The sequence below is a fragment of the Medicago truncatula genome, chromosome 5, assembly GCF_003473485.1.
Source record: "Medicago truncatula cultivar Jemalong A17 chromosome 5, MtrunA17r5.0-ANR, whole genome shotgun sequence".
Lineage (NCBI taxonomy): Eukaryota > Viridiplantae > Streptophyta > Magnoliopsida > Fabales > Fabaceae > Medicago > Medicago truncatula.
The window spans coordinates 216,953-237,112 of NC_053046.1; the positions used below are offsets into that span (position 1 = coordinate 216,953).

The 20,160-nt window shown below is 34.2% G+C and overlaps 1 protein-coding gene across 6 annotated transcripts; it reads right to left on the reverse strand.

Annotated features, from left to right (window-relative positions):
- Positions 1–3,205: 3,205 nt before the first annotated feature.
- On the reverse strand, positions 3,206–17,991 carry LOC25494478 (DNA repair protein REV1). Of its 6 annotated transcripts, none has more exons than XM_024784051.2 (23): positions 17,725–17,991; positions 16,831–17,650; positions 16,197–16,340; positions 15,937–16,069; positions 15,749–15,837; positions 15,579–15,629; positions 15,294–15,497; positions 13,860–13,979; positions 12,888–12,980; positions 12,346–12,405; positions 12,166–12,252; positions 11,885–11,968; positions 11,697–11,769; positions 11,035–11,103; positions 10,687–10,767; positions 10,248–10,538; positions 10,086–10,156; positions 8,965–9,551; positions 7,348–7,408; positions 6,549–6,717; positions 6,234–6,308; positions 3,834–4,175; positions 3,206–3,717 (listed from the first exon to the last, which is right to left on the reverse strand). In XM_024784051.2, exons 1-20 carry the CDS (start codon positions 17,886–17,888, stop codon positions 6,670–6,672), a joined length of 3,330 nt encoding a protein of 1,109 aa, XP_024639819.1. In that variant the 5' UTR covers positions 17,889–17,991; the 3' UTR covers positions 3,206–3,717; positions 3,834–4,175; positions 6,234–6,308; positions 6,549–6,669. The 6 variants fall into 6 exon arrangements, with proteins under 6 accessions (XP_024639819.1, XP_024639818.1, XP_013453297.1 ...); XM_024784050.2 differs by having other exon boundaries at positions 3,206–3,722; XM_013597843.3 differs by having other exon boundaries at positions 3,206–4,175; positions 10,693–10,761.
- Between the last annotated feature and the right edge of the window lie 2,169 nt (positions 17,992–20,160).

Here is a 20,160-nt window from a genome sequence, read left to right on the forward strand (position 1 = left end):
CTTGTTGCTAAGTTAACCACTTAGAATTTTACAATCTTTGCTCAAGCTAACACTTTAGTACCCCTAAAGCTAGATGAGACTTGATTACAATTTGTGAGAAGTTTGAATGTTTGTAAAACAAACAGAAGAGGAAAAAGAAGAAGTTATCTTTAAGAAAGATAACAGAGAGTATTGATGTGCACTTATGGGAAGGTAACAAAAGCCTTCAGTGATTGATCAATTTCAATTGCAAGAGCTGAAAACAATCTCAAGTTGTTTATTTGTATGCTTTGCAATGGTGCAAGTTTTGCTAAGGCCTTGATCTCTATTTATAGAGTTTTTGGGCTCATATAACCGTTGTAAGGTGCCCAATGGTGTTATGCCACGTGTCCTGGGCCCCACAAGCTTTTACTTGAAAATCTAGGTGAACATTCTGACCATCATAATGTTGTTGTGTTTCCAAGATGAACACCAGAATGTTGTTGTGTTCTTCATCAGAATGTTGATATTCATGATGTTCTTCATCTGGGTTCATCAATGATGAATGTCTAATGAGTTTCTAGGTTTGTCCAATGGGTGACATGAGATTTGTTGGGCTTTATCCACCAAAAAGTAACTTCTCCATATGCATCAAAAGTTGTTGGATAAAGTAGGATAAAGTTATCAAATCTGTCTTGGACTTGGTGCAGGAGAGAGAGATAGTGGATCTGCAATCTTCAGGCCCATGCTTCTAGGAGATTTGCTTGATTTTGTTCAGAGTACACGTTATCTCTAATGGAAGATCTCCTTTTGCTTTGCTTGCTAACTTTTCACCAACTACACTGTTCATAGTTAGAAGCATGTGCAGAGATGAACATTCTGACCATCAGAATGTTTCATTTGCTCTTACTTTAGGATGATTTGTAAGACTACTTTTTGATGTAATCAATCCTAATAGTAGATACATAACTGAAGTGCAGTAAAGTAACCTCTAGGATAATATCCTCTTTAAAATATTCCTAAAACTTCAAGTGTTCATAGTTTTGAATGAACCTTGAAGACATTTTTGACACTTTTGCTTGTCCAAGCCTTTATTGCTGATACATCCATGCAATTGTACTTTCCTGGACATATTTTTATGTCACGTTGTAGTTTGCATGTTCTTCATGTTCTTGATGATTCTGGGTTTGTTTATGAACAACCTTCTGAATTATCATCAGAACGTTCTGATCAACTTCATTGGTCAACTTTTTGAACTAACTTTTTGAACTTCAGAATTAGTTCATGGATTCAATGTCCTTTGATTTCATGTATCTTGGTATGATTTAAACCTTATTCCTGTCTTAGTAAAAACACTCAAGAGCACAAGTTAAATACCAAGGAATTAATCAAAGTTTATTATATTTTTTTTGAGAGAATTGGTCGCTTTAGATGTGTTTCCATTTTATGGCATTTGTACCTAGATTAACTTGCATTAAATTGTAAAAATTGCAGCTGCATTACAATCTTTTGGCTACATTATTAATTAAACAAAAATGATATTTAGACACTTCATATCCTCTAATACCTCTCAAGTCTCAATCTAGTACATACGATCAAATATATGTGTAGTGCAATTAATAAATGACAAAGTGGTGATCACGGAAAGAGATGATTTGTGCTTATGACATAAACAATTAGTTATCTTGTATTTATGTATTCACTCAAAATAAGGATTATATAAGCAGAAAAAACAAAGCAAAAAGTTTGATTCAATATATTCAAAATGGAAAATGCTATTTCATTAACTGAATCTACCATTTTTTTAGTGATATAATGTACAAATGGAAACAAATTAATGTTTATAATGTATTGATTTCAATTTACTACAATAATTCAACTAAAGCAAAACAATTCTAACATGTAAAACAGAGGGTCACAATTTGAGTATTCCCTTTCCAACTCCCTAAAAGTAAATAAACTCCTACGTCTATAGACAAGAAAGAACATATAAAATTAGTTAAGTTTCTTTGGCGTACATGCAGCATCAGTTCAGTGACCACGTCCTTTGTGGCTTGGTCCAGAATAAGCCTGGTTGATTATTAAACTTATGACGGAAGGAGCAGATTGATCTTTGAGAGGTCTTGTCCCCTCAACTTGTATGGAGTGCGAGAGCAAGAGAAAGGAAAATATCATCAAAAAAAGGGCATTGATAATATTAAGAGTAATACCCTGCAGCTTCATTTTGTATATATCTAACTTCCAAGATGTACCAAACCGTACACAATATATATTAGTGGGTTAATGGTGTCGTTTGGAGCATGAATGATGAGGAATGTTATATATATATATATATGTATATATAGCAATGTGTATGGAGAATGACTGAATTGAAGATTAATTGGAAAAAGGCTTGTTTTGTTCTTTATTGACTTAACTTGTAGCTGGTGGCGGGGTTGGAAGGTTATTATTATTATTATTCTTTCACTACTTTGAATTTTTAAGTCTGAACAACCCAAAAAGCAACTAAATTTGAGTTTTGAAATCCAACACGGCAAAATGTTTGAAAGAAAATGCATTCTTATACGAAAGAGTACGAGTTTATGACTTGTACACAAATAAAATATTAGGAATAAGTCAATTACTCGGACAGAATATTACTGTGTGCATTGTAGTTGGTGGATGTTACCTTTCAATTTGACTTATTTTGTTATTACTGTCTGTGTTTCCTCTGCAATTGCATTGAGTTAATTTTACAAAATTCATTGTTTTCATTAAAACCGAATACTTATAATTGTTTTTTTTGTTTTAATATTTATTTGAAGACTGAATCATATATTTAAGAAAATAGTTCAAATGTATTTTTTAGCAATTGTTTTTATTTTGTTAAAAGAAAATAAAAGATATATATTGGGTCATGATGACGGGTAATATTAGTATTGGGAAGAATGGGTCGTAGGCAGAGGAGAGGACACAACCTAATACTACGGAGTACTTCTTTTCCCATTAGATTAGACAAGAGGACTCTCAAACTCTATTAGCAGACTACCAATTAAGATACTCCACCTCCTACCAAATTAATGATGTTATCAGGATATTCACATTTTCGTATGGGTCGCTTATGCTACTACACTAAGTGCTATGCAAATATCATAATCGTGTGGTATAATTTTACACTACCAAAAATGAATGAATATGCAGATAATAACATTTTCATTTTTTTTTTTTTAAACCAAGATAATAACATTTTGATATATTGACGCAAAAGTGACGTGAATATAATTAAGGTTGAAATCCTAATGATAAATATGTAAATATCTAGCATTATTATGCATGTACACCAAAACAACATGGAAACAAGCAAAAAAAGATGTTTCCTGGTTCCATTACCCTAAACAATTTTGACTACGTTACGGAAGTCTACCGTAATTCTTATTCCAAAGTTAACCAGCTCTCAATGGTCTCAAACAATTCTTAATCAGCTAAAGACCAAGCCAAATTGTCATCCACAACCAATAAATTGGCTATAAGACCAAGCTAAATTTAATAAGCTGCTATTTGGAGAATAAAACTATTGTATAAAATCTCTTCACTATACTCTGCTTCCAACCTGATGCAACGAAATTAGTAGTAGTGGAAAAAAGTAACTCCTGCGAGGAGTCTAAGATGATCCGGTGTTGATGCCTAGTAGTTGCCAGCAAGTGAGCTCTATTTGACATGCCTCGAACCTTTTACCAAAGCATTTTCATCTCCATCCCTGGTAGCTGCATAAACCCAAACCTGTGCTGATTTTTTGGTCAAAGTCAAGGAGGGTTTAGATTTAGGTCTTGTTGGCCGTTGTCAAGCCTAATACCTACCAAACCAAATCTGCCACTCATATAGTGCTGAGAAATTACCTATTTTGTTTGCAAGCAGGACTGAATTATACAAGCAGCTTATTATGCTTCTCCAAGACTAAATCGACCCTCTTCCCAGCTGTAAAAGTGCCGCCCGGTGCACTAAAGCTCTTGCATACCCAGGGTCCAGGAAGGGGTCCCACCATTTTGGTGTATTGAATGCAGCCTTACCCTGTTTTTACACAAGAGGTTGTTGCCAGGACTTGAACTTGTGACCTTTTAGTCACATGACAACAACTTTACCGCTGCGCCAAGGCTCCCCCTTGCCCTCTTCCCAGCTGTAACTGCAATAATGATGCCTGATTCAATAACTAAGCAAGTGCTGTCGCATCAATCTCAATCCTGTTATATAAGAAAATGGGGGCAATACAGAGAGAGGTTCAGATTCTATCATTTATCCGTAAATAGTATAATTTGGCAGAGGCCATCACATTAAAAAGAACTGGTATGAGAAAATTAAAATGATAAAGGTTATAAATTGCTCAAGGTTACAGATGACAAATGGTATTCATGATTATAGAATTAGTATAGTCTAATATCATAATATCAATTGCAGTAGCTCAAGGAAAGTATAAAACATCAAACCTGAAGCAATATAAACTCTTGAACATAGTCGATTACTCCATGGCATACACACACACACACACACACACACACACACACATATATATATATATATATATATAGGGGATGTATCAAATGAGAGGAAGTGTTATAATGAGAGATGAGAGGAGTCATTTATATCCGTTGGATTCAATTTAATGGTTAAGATTAAAAGCTCTTATCTAGGGGGAGCACGTGCTACTTTTCCAGTAAAAGATACGGTCACGTGCCTTCGATCTCTTCTTTCTTCTGCACAACATACTCTTCCTTTTCACTAACGAGGAGACTGTTCTGTTCCTTTCGTTAATGCAACAACAATCGTCTACTCCCAAAAGACACACCTTCAATTAAAAAATCTTCCCTGGTACTCTTCAAATTGTAATTTAATTTAAGAATTCTAAATCAATTTCTGGATTCAACAAAAACAGACATCGAAAACCATTCTAAATCACTTTCTGATTGTTGTAATTTTCAATAATCAACTCTGAATTTTCTATTAAAAAAGAATCACGCTTTTAATCAAATAATGAAACAGGGATATTTGAGTATTTAGAGTTTTTTCTATTAACCCAAATTCTCTTCTATAATTTCATCCAAAAGTCATGATTTTTTAATTAAAAACAAATAATAGAATTGATGCAATAAAATGGTCTTGTTATGGCTGGAATCAGAGAAGTGATATTTGGAAAAAACATACAATCTGCATCAATGTGTATAGGCGAGCGAGAGGGAGAAATGAAAGATATAAGAATTGAAAAGACAATGAAATGAGAGAGATAGCAGAAGCGCATATGCATCTAGCAACTAAATTCATCCCAACTGTTTGATTAGATCTAAGGTGATTCTTAATTTAATTTTTTAATATTTTTGAAGGAAAAAACGTAGAAGCAGAAGGAGATGAGGGTAGGCGAGAGTGGAGAAGATGAAAGGTAGAGGTTGTAGTGCATGACCCTTTTTAAAGAGCAATTAAATCTAAAGCGTTGATTTTGATCCAATGGTCCAGATTAATTCCTTTCATCCTCTCATTCTAACTACTTCTCTCATTTGATATATACTTGCACATCAATTTTAAGATACTTCCAAAGTATGGAAACATGAAAAACTTATTGAACATGTTGCTATTCTTTTCATATTACTTAGTACACACTTTAGATGTTCTGTCCTGAGCATGAGGAGGGTGTTGAGAGTCCTACATTGATAAGAGATATGGCATAGGTACAGCTTATAAAACTATAAGGCAGTAAAGCTTATAAAGTGAGGATTGTCCAAACATATAGGACATGTTTGTTACATTCGTTTTTAAAGCTATTTAAAAAACAAATCACTTTTATGAGTTTCATTGGTTTGTTACTTAAAAAAAATGAGAATCTGAAGATAAAACAAAAAAATGGAAAGCCTGTTTTGACTAGTTTATCTTGAAAATTATTTTTGAAAGATTAATTTAAAAAAAAAAAAATCATTGTAGAGAACAAACGCAAACAAATAACTATTATTTTTCTTAAGAATCTCTATATTGTTGAATACCGAAATCACTTTTTTTATAACTGGTAACAAATTGACCCATAAGTTTTGTTGGGTCGAGATTGACCTTGAACCTAAATTCTAAGAGAACTACTGAGGAGGCAAATGATAGGCAAAAACTTTGTTTTCGCCTCATGCCTGCAGCTATTACAAGCCTTGACACCGATTTTAAGACATCTGAAAAAACTAAATTGCTACTGGTGCACAAACTAATACCACTAGGCTGGCAAGCCAAATAAGCACAAACATACTTAAAAATTTTCAAAGCAAACTAACCTGCTGTATCTTATCTTCATCTTCTCTCTCTCTCTAATTTTGAATTCATCTGGTGGTGGTGCAATGTACTTACACCTATAAATAGAAACAGAGTCATGTAAAATCAATGTTAGTGATATAGTCATTGAGAAATAATTGATGAACTATGAATTATAGATAGAGACCTAAGTTATGATCAATAACCAAGATAGGAAACTTTAGACAAGACAATGAAAAAGATTAAATGAATAAAAAAGGAGTTATACGATTCACATCCATTAAACAAGCACAAACACAGCAGAAAATTATTAGCATTCACATTAAAGTAAAACATACTCTGCAGAACATCATGGTTGATAGAACTGTTGGCTTGTGACATGACCGCATAGACTCACATAGCAATCATAGAATTTTGCTTAATTTCCCATAGTAGAAGAATTTGACTATCTGAGTGTTACTATGGGGTTATAAACAAACTTCCTCCATAATTGTCATCAACAGCTTCCTACAAAATTTAAATCAGAATTAATTCAATATGTATTGATGGAGAGAGAAGAGAAAGCATGTGCTAATAAAAGTGTTTCAAGTTTCCACTACATCACAATACAAAAAAAAAAATTTGATCACAACCTCTACAATTTTTCAATCAACAGTTGTTTGTAACTATGCACATTTCCCTGTTAAGTGCTCCCCTTGTTTAAGAGGGGCCAAATTAGAAATCAACGTATTAAGGTCATCAGAAAATTCATTAAGGAACATACAAAATATTTGTTGACAAATATCCTTGGAGTTGATAAAAGTTTTTTTCTTGACTGTTATATGTTTTATTATTTTGTTAAGGAGCCCTTATCCGCCTCTGTTTTGTAAATTTTTGTGTTCGCACTGATCAATTGCTCTTTGATTAAAATAGAAACATTTATTTTAGTTCCAAAAGAGTAAGCCCTGCATTTAGAAAGACTTCAACGAAGACTACCAAATACAATTTCCATTAAAATGTACATTTTCCTAAATACAAACCAGGCCAGCACTAGATTTCCATCCTATTAAAATATTTCAAGAGCCACACCATACACCCCTGCTCTCTGCAAATTTCCCCCCTATTTTCATGATGTCTTGTTTGGTTGATAAGATATACCTGAAGGTATGGAAATACACCATTATACACTTGTAGGAAAAGTTGTGATTTTGCTGCAAACCTGAAAACAAATGAGTCACTCCAAAGTTTGTCACAAGATAATAATCCAAAAAATAATTAATTTAACTTCACAACAACCATTTTGAAATATTCTTTAACATGTGACTGTCATCAACCGAATTTGAAATACTCTCTCTGGTCCATATATAAGAAAAAGTTTGGTGTTTTCTTTGGTCCTAATTATAAGTGTCACAAATCTTGAAATGTACTAATTGCTAAAACTGCTTGATGCCATTTCAATATTCACTACAAACGCATCTACTCCCCATAAAAGTGGGTGTGTTAATGCAAGGGTTATAGTATTTGAAATAAAGGTTCAACATTGGAATGTTAAATGAACTTCCTTGATCATGATGATTCTTTTCTTCTTATATATGGAACCAGAGTTAGTATAACAAAATTCTCAGGAAGTTACAAAAACAAAAAGCTATCTTCACTGTATATAAGCCTAAAGATGGACCTACAGACACAGAAGTCAATGTATCATTAATAAAAGTTTTTTAATTTATAGACACACACACACACTGTTGCAAAGTGCCTCTAAAATGAAGATTGAGAAAGTGAAGAATCGTGACACGATTTTCTAGGTAGTGAGCATGGTTTGCAGGGCGTCCAATCGTGACACGATTTTGGGAAAACGTGACACGATTTTGACAGATCTGAAACACGTTTTAAGTACTCCATGACCCATTTTTTGGGTAAGCTTGATGAATCTCATGGAAACCAAAGGAGGGAACTTTTAGGGTTTTAGATACTAAAGGTTGAGGGTCTTTGGGTGAGGTTCAAAGCTTCAAGATGTGAATCTTGGGAGAACCAAAAGAGGGGGCTCTTGGGAAAAGGGTTGGTGCCTTTTGGAGAAGATTCATGGGGTTGGGAAACACATGAGTGGAGAGTCTTTTGTGAGCAACTTGGGTGAGTCTTGTGAAACCAAAAGAGAAGATCCTTAGTGAAATCAAAGGCTAAGGGTTCTCTTTTGGGGGTTAGATTCTAGAGTTGGGAAACAATTGTAAACACCTTGGGAGAGTGAAAATCATGAGTGTCTTGTTCATTGGTGAGATTGGGAAAATGGGTAGAAATTAGGGTTGTTCTTTGTGAGCTTGTTAAAGCTAATTTCTTGTAACCCATTTGTATCTCTTTGTAAGAACTCATTGATAGTGGATTGGAGAGATCAATCTCTCCTCCATAGTAGGTCAAGTTTGGACCGAACTGGGTGAACATTTCTTGGTGTTGTTATCTTTCCTTTACTCTCTCTTTATCTTGTTTATTCCTTGCTTTTGATTGTGGTTTTGCTATGCACTTAGTTAATAGACTAGGTCTATATTGTTGTTATTGCTTGTGGTTTTTTACATTTGGTTATTGATTGCTATTGATACTTGCTCTACACATCTTTGTTATTCATTGGTGTGATTTTTACCGGAATTCACAACACACACAGATACATACATTTATACACATAAAATTTGAGGTGGGAGATACTAAGGAAAAAAGCACATAAAAACATATGAAAACAATGAGCCCTTCAGCAGAGTACAATCCTAACTTGTAACATTAAAATACCTTTTCAGAAGCCGAAAACAAATATAAATCTCTTCAATATCTTTTCCAATCTTCATTTTGATATACTGCTTCAGTAGCTCACACATGATGTTGACAGAGTCATCAGAAATCTGATGGACTAGATTTAGCAGGTGGAATTCAGATATTATTTGGTGCAAAACTGATGACAGTGTGCTAGTCAACCCTGACTTATAATAAACTTCGGCAAGTTTATTTAAAATTAAGCAACTGCTCATTTTAAACTCCTCCACCCATTTCGGAGGATTCCCAGCCCAAAGACATTCATTCAGAACATTTGATCCAAGATTCTCGGAATTCTTGACACCTAATGACACCTGATGGTTTTCACTAGGAGGAACCAGAGTAACATTGGAGCTAATATCCTGTCTCCTGTGTGCAGGAAGCTGCAGAACAATGACTGCTTTCAAATCCTCAGGCAATTCTCGTAACACAGAACCGTCAACTTGACTTAAAGAAGAAGGCAATAAATCATCTTTTTCGAAACTTGATTTGGGATTAACGTTACAAGACGGCCCAGACCCTAAATCAGGTACAACTTCACCTCCTTCCGCCTCATGTTGCATTACCTGGCAGTAAACCATGAATTATGATATATGTTGCTAAACAAAATATTCTCGGGGAAGTGGCACAATAAATAATTACAAATTAAAGCAAACAGGACTAAAATTTATTCCATTTTAATGAATTAAGTCTGTGACTGTGTTACAAGGTGGATAAATTGATTTGGGGGAAGGGACATAGGAGTTGGAGTGATAAGGAGATCATGTGTTCAACTCTCCCCACTAACTACTAGGTTTTCTGTTAATTTTTTTTTTCTTCCTAGAGTCACCAAAAAGATGAAATCAAATCAACTTTATAATTTGATATCTTGATCATCTCCACATGAAAATTTGAAATTCTGTATATTTAAGTAAAGATGGAGTAAAAAGAGAGAACTGTTATATTGACTAATATTCTCCATCATCCAATGATATGATCCAAGATTTAAGCATTAAAACTTATGCATACCACAAGCACTAAACTCCCAATCCAAATCAATGAAGGGAAAAAGTCCAGTGTAGTACCCGTAGTTTATTTAAAAAAAAAAATTAAAAAATTACCTCAATCTCAGATAATGGCTTTTTTTGAGGAATCGGATCCACATCCAAAAGCTCCTTTTCCTTGTTTGTTGCTGCAGAATAAACAATTTGAAAGCATGTACGCAGATTTGAGCTGTGCATTAGTCCAAACTAGCTAGGAAAATGAAATAGAGAAATGCTTACCTTCTTTTTCCAAAAGTGAGCTTTGTAAAGAGCTAGAACTCTCACTTATGCCTTTTCCTTTAGTAATATAATCAACTAACTTGCCTCCATAAATTTCATTTAGTTCTGAAAATACTTCTGGGGGAAGATTCCTTATAACTTCCACATCAAGGTGACACAAAGGAGGTGGTGTTGAAATTCGGTCAGCACTAGCTTGGTTATCTTGTATGTTGTTGTCCTTTTCAACTGAAGACCCTCGCAAATCTCTACATCCATGAATGGAAGTGCCGTCCATATTCTGCTTGTCATGACCTGAAGAAAGAGACACCATCAGATGTCATTTTTATTAATTTAATCATTAACAAAATCCCAAATGAGAACACAGTTATTCATATATGATCTACACCAATTATCTTCTAAATAATATCATAGCATAAAAGCCCTGTTCAACAACAATTACCATTACCCATGGGATGTTTCTGTTTATCCATACTTGCAGATCTTGAAGTGACCCATGATTTCAAATTATATTTTTCTGCACCTTCATGAAATAAATATTATTAGACAATCACAAAGAAAGAAAGTGTTGAAAAACAATAAAACCATAGCTCAAAACCAAGGAAAGCAACAAATCTGTTTGGACAGAGAGAAGGAAAGATGAGGAACATCAAAATAGCAAATCTCAGCTTAAAAACATATGTTCTCCTTCAGTTCAGTAAGTCGCCTATAAATTTAGTAGCATGCACAACAAAACAGTATCTTATTACAGCACAGCTGGGTTAAACTTCATTGAAAATAGTACAGGTACCTTGCTTAGATGCCTTGCTACTTTCAAGTCTGGAAACTTGCAGGCCAATACCTCGAATCTCCTTGACATCTACGTGAAATAGCCAAAAGGAGAAGATGATGGTTAGATTTCCAATTAACTGGAGATATATGGATTCCCTGCAAAAAGTACTGGGCTAAAACACTATATATCTATGTTTTAGAAATCAAACCAATCACTGAATCCTCTGTGAAACGTTAGTCTATTATCATCAACAACAAGTGCTGAGCTTAAGTGCTTGATATGCAAGCATTTAATTAGAATAGAATAAGATGAACACCATCCAATCCTGAAAGGATGAAACAACTTGCATCAAGTGTTTAATGAAACTTTAAGAATAAACCCAAGGCCAAACCAAACCATGTTAATCATAAATGCAAAAAAAAAATGTACAACTTTCTTAACCATCGTCCTTATATAGTATGGTCATATTAAATATGGCACTTTTGCTTTAGTTTTGGCCTTTCTTATTACCAAAATTTACCAAAAGCCTTTTTAAGTGTTACCCCCATCAAATGAAATAGTAGTTCCTTTATTTTTTTTGCTAAAGAAATAAAATGCAGCAAAGGATTCAAGAGTCTAAGGATATACCAAGACTGGTCAGTTATAGTCATTAAAATGGTGGAAATTAAAAGTTAAGATACCTATATAAAAATTTCCAAAAAGCTGCTTTGCTATCCTATGGAGTACTTCCAAATTATCAGTAGCAACGGGAATCTACATCGAGTATATCAAACAGAAAATTAGTACTTGAAACAATTAGAAAAACTTTTGGAAGACTGGATAGCAGTTTAATGCATAAATGAAAAATGCTGGATGTTTCAATATTTACCGTTACTGAGTGACTCAAATTTTCACAATCTCCACAGCCCATAAATTTTGCAGGTTCATCAGCATCTTTTCTTCTCTTTTTGATCTAAAACATATATCCAAAAAAAATTAAAAAATTTATATCTTTTGACTTAGAAGTTATAAGAAACATTTACAATAATAATATAAATGACAGTTTAGAAAATAAAACAGGACATGAAAAGCACCTCATGAGCCAAAACCGAAAGTTGATATCTGAATAATCTTAAAATAAAAATCTATCAAGCTAAACGTAATCAATACCTTGAGAGAGAAAGTGCGCCCTTGCATGCCACAACCTTGCAATCTTAATGAGACCTCCTTGCAAAGGTTAGTTAGGAAGTTCTCACACTGGAAAAACTTTTTAGTCAATATTTTGATTGTTTTGTTTTGCAATACTCTAAGGCAAAAATAAAAATAAGTTATGTGTAGAAGAGTACTGACATCTTTCATATCGTTGAACCTCACACCCCAATTTACATCAGCACCAATAGACTTGCATTCCTGCATATGTGTACATAACACCATCTTTATGAAATGGCTTCAAACATAAGCTTGTCAAGAAAGAACAATTAACCTTCAAAGGAAGAAACGAGGATAAAACACCACATTTGAGGTGAAAGATTGAGAGTAAAATACTAGCCAGTGGCATCATGTTTAAATCATGTTGTGGAGCATAAATATACCAATTTTGATTTCAGACTGAGAATATAATTATTTATCATATTAACCTGACAATTTATATCCTTCAATCCTAGATCACTTTAAAAATTGTTAGTCAATGACTAAACAAGGACGACAGTAGATCAATGCAAAGGGGCAACTTACACAACCTATTGGCACAATGTACAGTGGAGGAAAATAGGTGGATTAATGTGTGTGTGTGTGTCCAAAATATTGTCAATATTCCAAGTCCAAATAACGAGAAATCGAGTTTGGATTTTAAAGATGAAACAAAAATTCAAAATGATGGCCTTTTTCCCTACCTGAAATTCCCCAACCAACCGGGTATCAATTCCTCTGCTATAATTCCACAGCATTTCTCCTGTTTTCATTCCATAGTCCTTCTGCAGTGAGACCTGCAGATGCAAAGATGTCAGATACTGACACAGTAGAATTATCCAAACATTTTTCAACTAATACAATAACAACCAAGTCTTATCCCACTAGGTGGGGTCGGCTACATGGATCTAATGACGCCATAATGCTCTTTCATTTCATGTACCATACTTCTATCCAGCTCATTAATCTCTAGATATTTCTATTCAACTAATGCCCAAAAGAAAATGAACTAGAATTTGTGCTAATTGAAAGAAAGAAAAAAAAAATTGTTCTTGAAGGTTTTTGAAATGAGCAGTTTCACTTAAAAACGAGGGCCGAATCCTTTTAAAGCTTCTCCCCAAACGAGAAGCATTATATTTTCTACCCTTGTGTTGTGCGGCTTCACCCTACCTCATTTGTGTTTCCACTTTATCCCTTTCCCCTTATTTGCTTCATTTTCTCTCAATCTCGGGAATCCTTTTTCGGGCTGTGGAGAAATTTGTATAGCCTCCCCTATTTTCTTTCTCTTATGAGCTAAATTTGTGGCGATTCCATGGAGTTCGGGGTCGTGCTCACTCTAAGGAGAAGAGAATGGTACACAGTACACACTGCATGATTTAGAGAGAAGATGAAGAATTTGTTCTTTGTGTCGAATAAACTGTTTCTAATTTCTTACACAACCTATTCTCATTTTGAGTATATATTTTGGTGGTCATTTGGAACTTAATTCATTTTGATGCTATAAGGAGGCTTATGTCAACTTTATTTTGTATTGTATTGGATGTACTAATACTAGATTTGAAAAGTCACAAAATGACCTTCAAAAGGGAGTCAAGGAACAGAAACTGAACTTCCAAAGTATCAGAAAAAGAAAGAAAAAAAATCATTAAAAAGAATAAGTCAATGAATAGTAAAACCTTTGAAATCATCATCAACTGTCCGCACGTTTGAACATTCTGCTTCTTCAATTTTTCCTGTAAAGCATGCCCTACTCCAGGAAGTGCATTAATTGGGAGTTGACTTAAATGATCTTCAACCTGGAAAAGTAAAACTATATAAGAGGGAAGGCGAAAATATTGACATGTTCCACACATCAACTATTTTATCAAATTACATAATTTGTAGGGACTTATTGTAGACCTACATGTCCAAATTTAGTAGAAAAGCTACAAATCACAAGCACAATATTTTCGTTAACTATCTGAAGAATTTGATATGTAAGATGATCTATAAATATATTATTGTTATGTGAAAACATGCAGCAGAAACCACCATAAACAATAAGTCTTGTGCAATGTCCACACTCCAAAGTACATGTCAAACATGGAATTAGAACTTGAGGAAAATTTGAAGCATCATGGTCTGGAGTAAAAGAATATTTTTAACTGAACATAACTACATCTTCCATGTCTAGCATAGAACTATCTCAAAGAATTTCTAATAAAAAAATCGTATCATACAGTATAATCCACAATGTAAATACAAAATTAAAATAGCAACAATTAGCATTAACAACAACTCAATCTTATCCCACTAAATAGGGTCAGCTACATGGATCAAAAGACCCTATAATGTTTTGTCATATATCATATCTCTATCATTAATTTCTAGGTGTTTCTTAACAGTTTCTATTATAGTTTATTTAGGTCTTCCTCAGCCTCTAGCAGTTTGACTACCCTCCATATGATCTACTCTCCTAGTATATAATCTAAAGGTCTTCTCTCCATGTACACAGACAACCTAAGCCAAGTTTCCACCACCTTTTCAACGATAGGTGCTACCCCAACTCTCTCTCCAATGTTGTCATTCGTAATCTTATCTCGTCTTGTCTTAACACGCATCCAACGCAACATTCTCATCTTTGCTACGCTTATTAAATTCTTGTGTTTGTTTTTTACCGCTCTGTCCCATATAGCAATCAACAAATATCTGAAGATAGTCAAAAGCTTTCAGCATATAGTTCATGGAACAGACACTGTCTGGCCACATAAAATAAAGGAATGTACAAAGAAAAGAAACAGGGCCGTAATATCAGTTACGTGACACCTCCATCACACCAAAAAATACAAATTAATACTGTCAGCATATAGAGGTGTTCCATAATTTTCCAGTCAGTTAGCGTGGCTGGCATAACTGACAATTAGTTAGTAACAGACTAGTTAGTTGCAGTCATTAGTTATAGTTTTGCTATTGCAAGCTTAAGAAACTATAAATACAGTTGTATTTAGCAGATGAATCAATCAATAACAGGTTTAATCTCATATTCTCTTACCTAAACAAAACTCTCTCTCTTACACATTTTCTCTCTCCTGTAGATTCAGTAATGATTAATAGAAAACTCCAAAACATACCCTTTCTGGAGTTATATGATATTGACCGTTTGGCTTAGCAGTTCTAGTAGCAATACGAGACATAAGCATGTTTCCAGCTATGCCAGCACTGGCTGTACATCCAGTGGTCTCATAGATCTCTTTCCTGATTGATGACGCTAAAAGTTCAGGATCTTCAACCTTTGAATGGGTGACATCTAAAAATGCTTCATCACAGCTTACAGCCTGTATTAAGTAGCGGTTATAGCACTAAAGATACACCAACTCAGAATTTATGAACTTAAAAAATATTAAACCGTAGAAAACCTGCACTTTGTTGCAATGTCGATGCAATGTACTATAAAATTGATCAGCTACCTGCAAATTGTCCAACATGTCTTGGTAAAAATAAAAAATAAGGGGTAAAAAAAGTTACAGAAAGATATGAAATTGTTTTCTGTAACTTTATTAATTAAATACACCCTTCTGTAACTTACTTCTTCGTACGCTTCAAAGTTGTATGGAAAGATAACAAGGTGGGGACAAAGAGCCTTGGCATCTCGAACAAACATACCAGCCTTAATACCTAACAACGACAGAAGTCATAAGTTACAAAGCAAAAAGATAGACAAATAAGGTAGCATATTGAGTCATATTGTCATTTTATAATTTGCATATAACCAACCATAACTACGTGCTGGGTAGTTTGCAGAGGAAATCTCAGCAGTTCCCTTAGAATTATTCGAGTGGCAGACAGCTACAGGCTTATCCAACAATTCAGGGTGGCTCCTGATAACCACCGAGACAAAAAAGCAATCCTGGGGCAGCACATGACACAACAATATAAACATAACATTTGTTTTTAAAAGTAAAATCTGATAAGCATTGAACAAAGAAAATTAGTTGACAACAATTAGTTATTTCCAACATGTATGTGAAGCCTACCATGTCAACATGGATAACGACTGAGTTCCCATAAACACTAGAGGCATTGATATTAGAAATTTCATTGTCAAACCCAGTAGAAAAGGTTGGAAAACGCTTCCGATACCGATTTCTCCAAGTTCCAATGAAGTGTAGCCGTGAGTTCTGCATATTGCATATACCAAAGTTCAACTAGGATATCACAAAATTATGGCATCATCAGTGGAGATTAAGAGATTGGTAACGTTAACATTTTGCATAAATTTTATGATACAGTCGGATAGGAAAATCATGCCAAAGTAAAACGAGGAGCAAGTCAATATCATAACAGTATATCATTTGATAAGTTTGCAATTTGCATCCTTAAAGAAGGTTGATATTCTCCATCTCCCTCCCTAGACAAAGTCAGTTTTTTTTATTCTATTTTTAATCTTTATTTTGATTTTACTGTTATGGGATGGCAAACACAACCAAATCCACCAAGGGTGCTTAAACTAGTTATGACTCCCCCCATCCTATCTTTGCAGAATACTATAAGAGGATTAAGATGATGAATACAGTAGCCACCATAATAAGAGAAAATGAAGGCAACCAACAAGAATGTCACCATTTTGACAAGTAATGTGAAAATCCAAACTTATATCAACTTCAGTACCTTGAAATAATTTTCCACAAAATTAGGATCGGAAAGAGTTGAATGACACTGCTTAGAAGGCTTGGTGGAGGCAGAAGTTGGAATTTCATTTACGGAGCGGAGGCTACTAACTGATGCAGAAGGTTCTTGACAACTAGATTCGAGTTCACCTTGGATGTTTTCCTCGTCTTTAGCAGCATCATTGCTTCCTCCCACTGGATCTTCTTCATCACACTTAATTCCAGCACTAGCCAGCAGCTCTTCCATCATAATTGCATCAGTATTCTCCGAGACATTGTCATCAGCTTCGGTAATGATTTGCCTGCTAGATTCAACCACATCCCCGACTTCGGATGAATGTCTACCCTCTGATTTTCCAGCACTAATAAATGAATCTTCAATGTCTGACTCTACTTGACAAAGGGAATCCTCAGAATTTTTGGTAGTTGTGAATGTGAAGAATTTGGATAGTTTTGGTTGTTGGTTATTAGAAAGCTGGTGAAGTTGATAAGGCGCCCAAGTCAATAGTCGATTAGAAGCAACAGAATCTAAAATCCAAGTTGGTTTTACAATAGGAAGCCCTGCACTGAAAGCTCTGAGATTCTTAAGTTTAGTGTGAGGAAGATTGGTGCAGATGATATGTGTTACACGATGCCTTGAGAAATAATTCTCAAATCTTCCACCATACTTTAACATGTATCCACGCAGTTCCTGACTGGATGGAACGGTGAAACCATCGACAAAAATTGAAACTCCGGCGAATATAGGGTTCCCACAAGAAGTGGAAGCTTCTTCGGTGTTAAACTGATTGTGTAGTTTTCGATTCTTCTCAGTCATGTAACTGTAATAGTGACATTTTTCAATTAAATACTGAGAAATTGAGAAGGAATAATAAGAAAAATAATAATAATAAACCTGGCAACATCGGAGAAAGGGGATTTTGTGGAATTAGAAGAGTTCTTCCCCCAGGCGACGCCTAAGGTTTTCTGGTTGGTGGTGGTAGTTGTTTTCTGCTGCTTCTTCTTCCTCCTATTAGCATCAGAAGATGATGATGCTCTTTTACAAGAATTCAAACTCATCTTAATCTAATCAACGATTGAGGAAGGGAGTGAATTGTGTGTATCTACCACTTTTCGCACCAAAAGATGAATCAGATCGCTGCGTTTTCTTTCAAATCTTTGAAGCGGTACTCATATGTTTTGATTCTTTGGCAGTTTTGGGTGTCACCTCACTTAGGGTGTCACATCAGCGTTGACCGAGTCAACAATGGACTTGGGGTCCAAAACTGCCAAAGAATCAAAACATAGGGGGCTGTTTTGTATTTAAATTAATTAGGGGTCCATAACCGCAACTTTTGGAAAGATAGGGGTCCAAAAGTGCAATTAAGCCATTTTTAAAATAGGTTTAATATATCGTTTTGTCCCTTAACTTATTTTTAGTTTTCCACTTTGGTCCCCTAACTATAAAGTGTATTAATTTGGTCCCATAAGTCTTCCTCCGTTTACTAATGTGGTCCTTTCCATTAGTTTTTAATCTTAAATGTCTAAGGTGAACCAACTTTGTAGGTGGTCTACCATAGACTTTATTAAATTTTTTAATTTAAACCGTTTGATCTTTTTTATTTAAAGAAGAACCCTTGGATTACGCATGTCTATTTTATCTTACGGTGAGTCAACAACATCTAACTTTATATCCCATTCTTCATCTTCTTCCTTCCTCTTATTCATCATTTTCATCAAGCTTCATAAAAAAATCCAGAAATTCATCAACAATATCATTATATCATCACTACACCTCCTACCACCATCAACAATAGCAACTGAATTAACGATCATAAATTCATCAACCATAAACAACATAAACTTTAATTCCTTAAACAAAAAATCAACTCATATCAGCAACAACACTCTCCCATAAATTCATCAACGATCTCACAATGTGGTTGGGTCATTCCAAAGCATGTCAATCAATGTGTTCACTATAATAGACTAAAGCACATCACATGAGCTTGGAGTTTTCTTGTTGCTAATATGATGGAAAACCTCACTTTCAGTCACTTTTATGTGTTTATGTACACTGCTTACTCAATGACACACGCATGTTATACGTTCCTAATTGTCACTTCTCTCTCAGTCTCAACAACAACAACAAAATTCAAATTAATAAACAAACCCATAAATAATTCAGCAACATTCAAATTCATAAACAAACTCAATAATCTATTTATTGTCACTGTAACAGAGCGATGAATTTTCCCTCAAAATTAGATTCGATAATTTCAGATCAAGCATTACCGAATTATATACATCACAACTTCTAATCCTTGTGAATTAAACCACAACAAGTAGAAAGGAAAAGAAAGATATTTCATTTCGCCACTGTTTGAGGTAAATGACTCTAACCCACAGATCCTTTTGCTAAACGTGTTCCATTTTTTCAATTCTCTTCAATCCCATTACTGGGTTTTTTTTTTTTTGGAATTTCAGATCTGAGGGTACTGGTCATATGTTTCTGTTGAGATGATGATGATAGTTTTGTTATTGATTGTTGTTGATGATTTCTGGAATTTTTCTAGGTTTTGTATAAAGATTGATGAAGCTGATGTTGAAGATGATGAAAAAGATGAATGAAGAAGATGATGAGGAAGAAGAAGAGAGAAGATGATGAAAAGTGAAAAAAAAAATTAGACGATGACGGTTCACTATTAAATACAATGAACGTGCGATCAAATGGTTAAAGTCATATCAAAAAATTTAGACATTAAAAAACTAACGGAGATGACTACATTAGTAATCGGAGGAAGACTTATGAGACCAAATTGAGACACTTTATAGTTAGGGGACCAAAATGAAAACATAAAATAAGTTAAGGGACCAGATGATGTATTAAACCTTTAAAATAATATAAATCAATCACTCATCTTTAATTTCTTTTTTTTTTACAAAAATATTTGTTATTCTTACAAACTTTAATTTATAAAAATTGCCTCATTTGTAACACTAAATATTATCTTCATAATTTACAAAATAAAAAATAAAACCCACTAAGCACACATGTCATACTTTAACTTATATTTTTAATCAGAATGCTATAAAAATGCGTTGGAGAAATTGTAGTTAAGTGCATATAAACTTGCTGCAAGTTCTTTCCATTGAGAAAGAAAATTTGTTACCTTATACTACTTTTTACAATAAGGCCCTTCAGTGGAAGGGGAAGAAAAAGATAGACCCAAAAAAAGGAATGTAACTATAATTGACTAATAATTGGGTTAATCAAGTGGGACTCCACAACATGATTTTTGAGAGTGATTCATCAGTCCTAATAGAGAAAATCATTTTTCATTGGATTGAA

What these genes read in the sequence shown, in the direction of transcription:
- LOC25494478 (XM_024784051.2), bottom strand. Translation starts at nt 17,888, where the DNA reads ATGAGTTTGAATTCTTGTAAAAGAGCATCATCATCTTCTGATGCTAAT. An exon ending in AGTTGATGATGATTTCAAAG is followed by an intron (nt 12,981 to 13,859) that starts GTTTTACTATTC and finishes TTGCATCTGCAG; the next exon opens with GTCTCACTGCAGAAGGACTA. An exon ending in GGCGCACTTTCTCTCTCAAG is followed by an intron (nt 11,969 to 12,165) that starts GTATTGATTACG and finishes TATATGTTTTAG; the next exon opens with ATCAAAAAGAGAAGAAAAGA.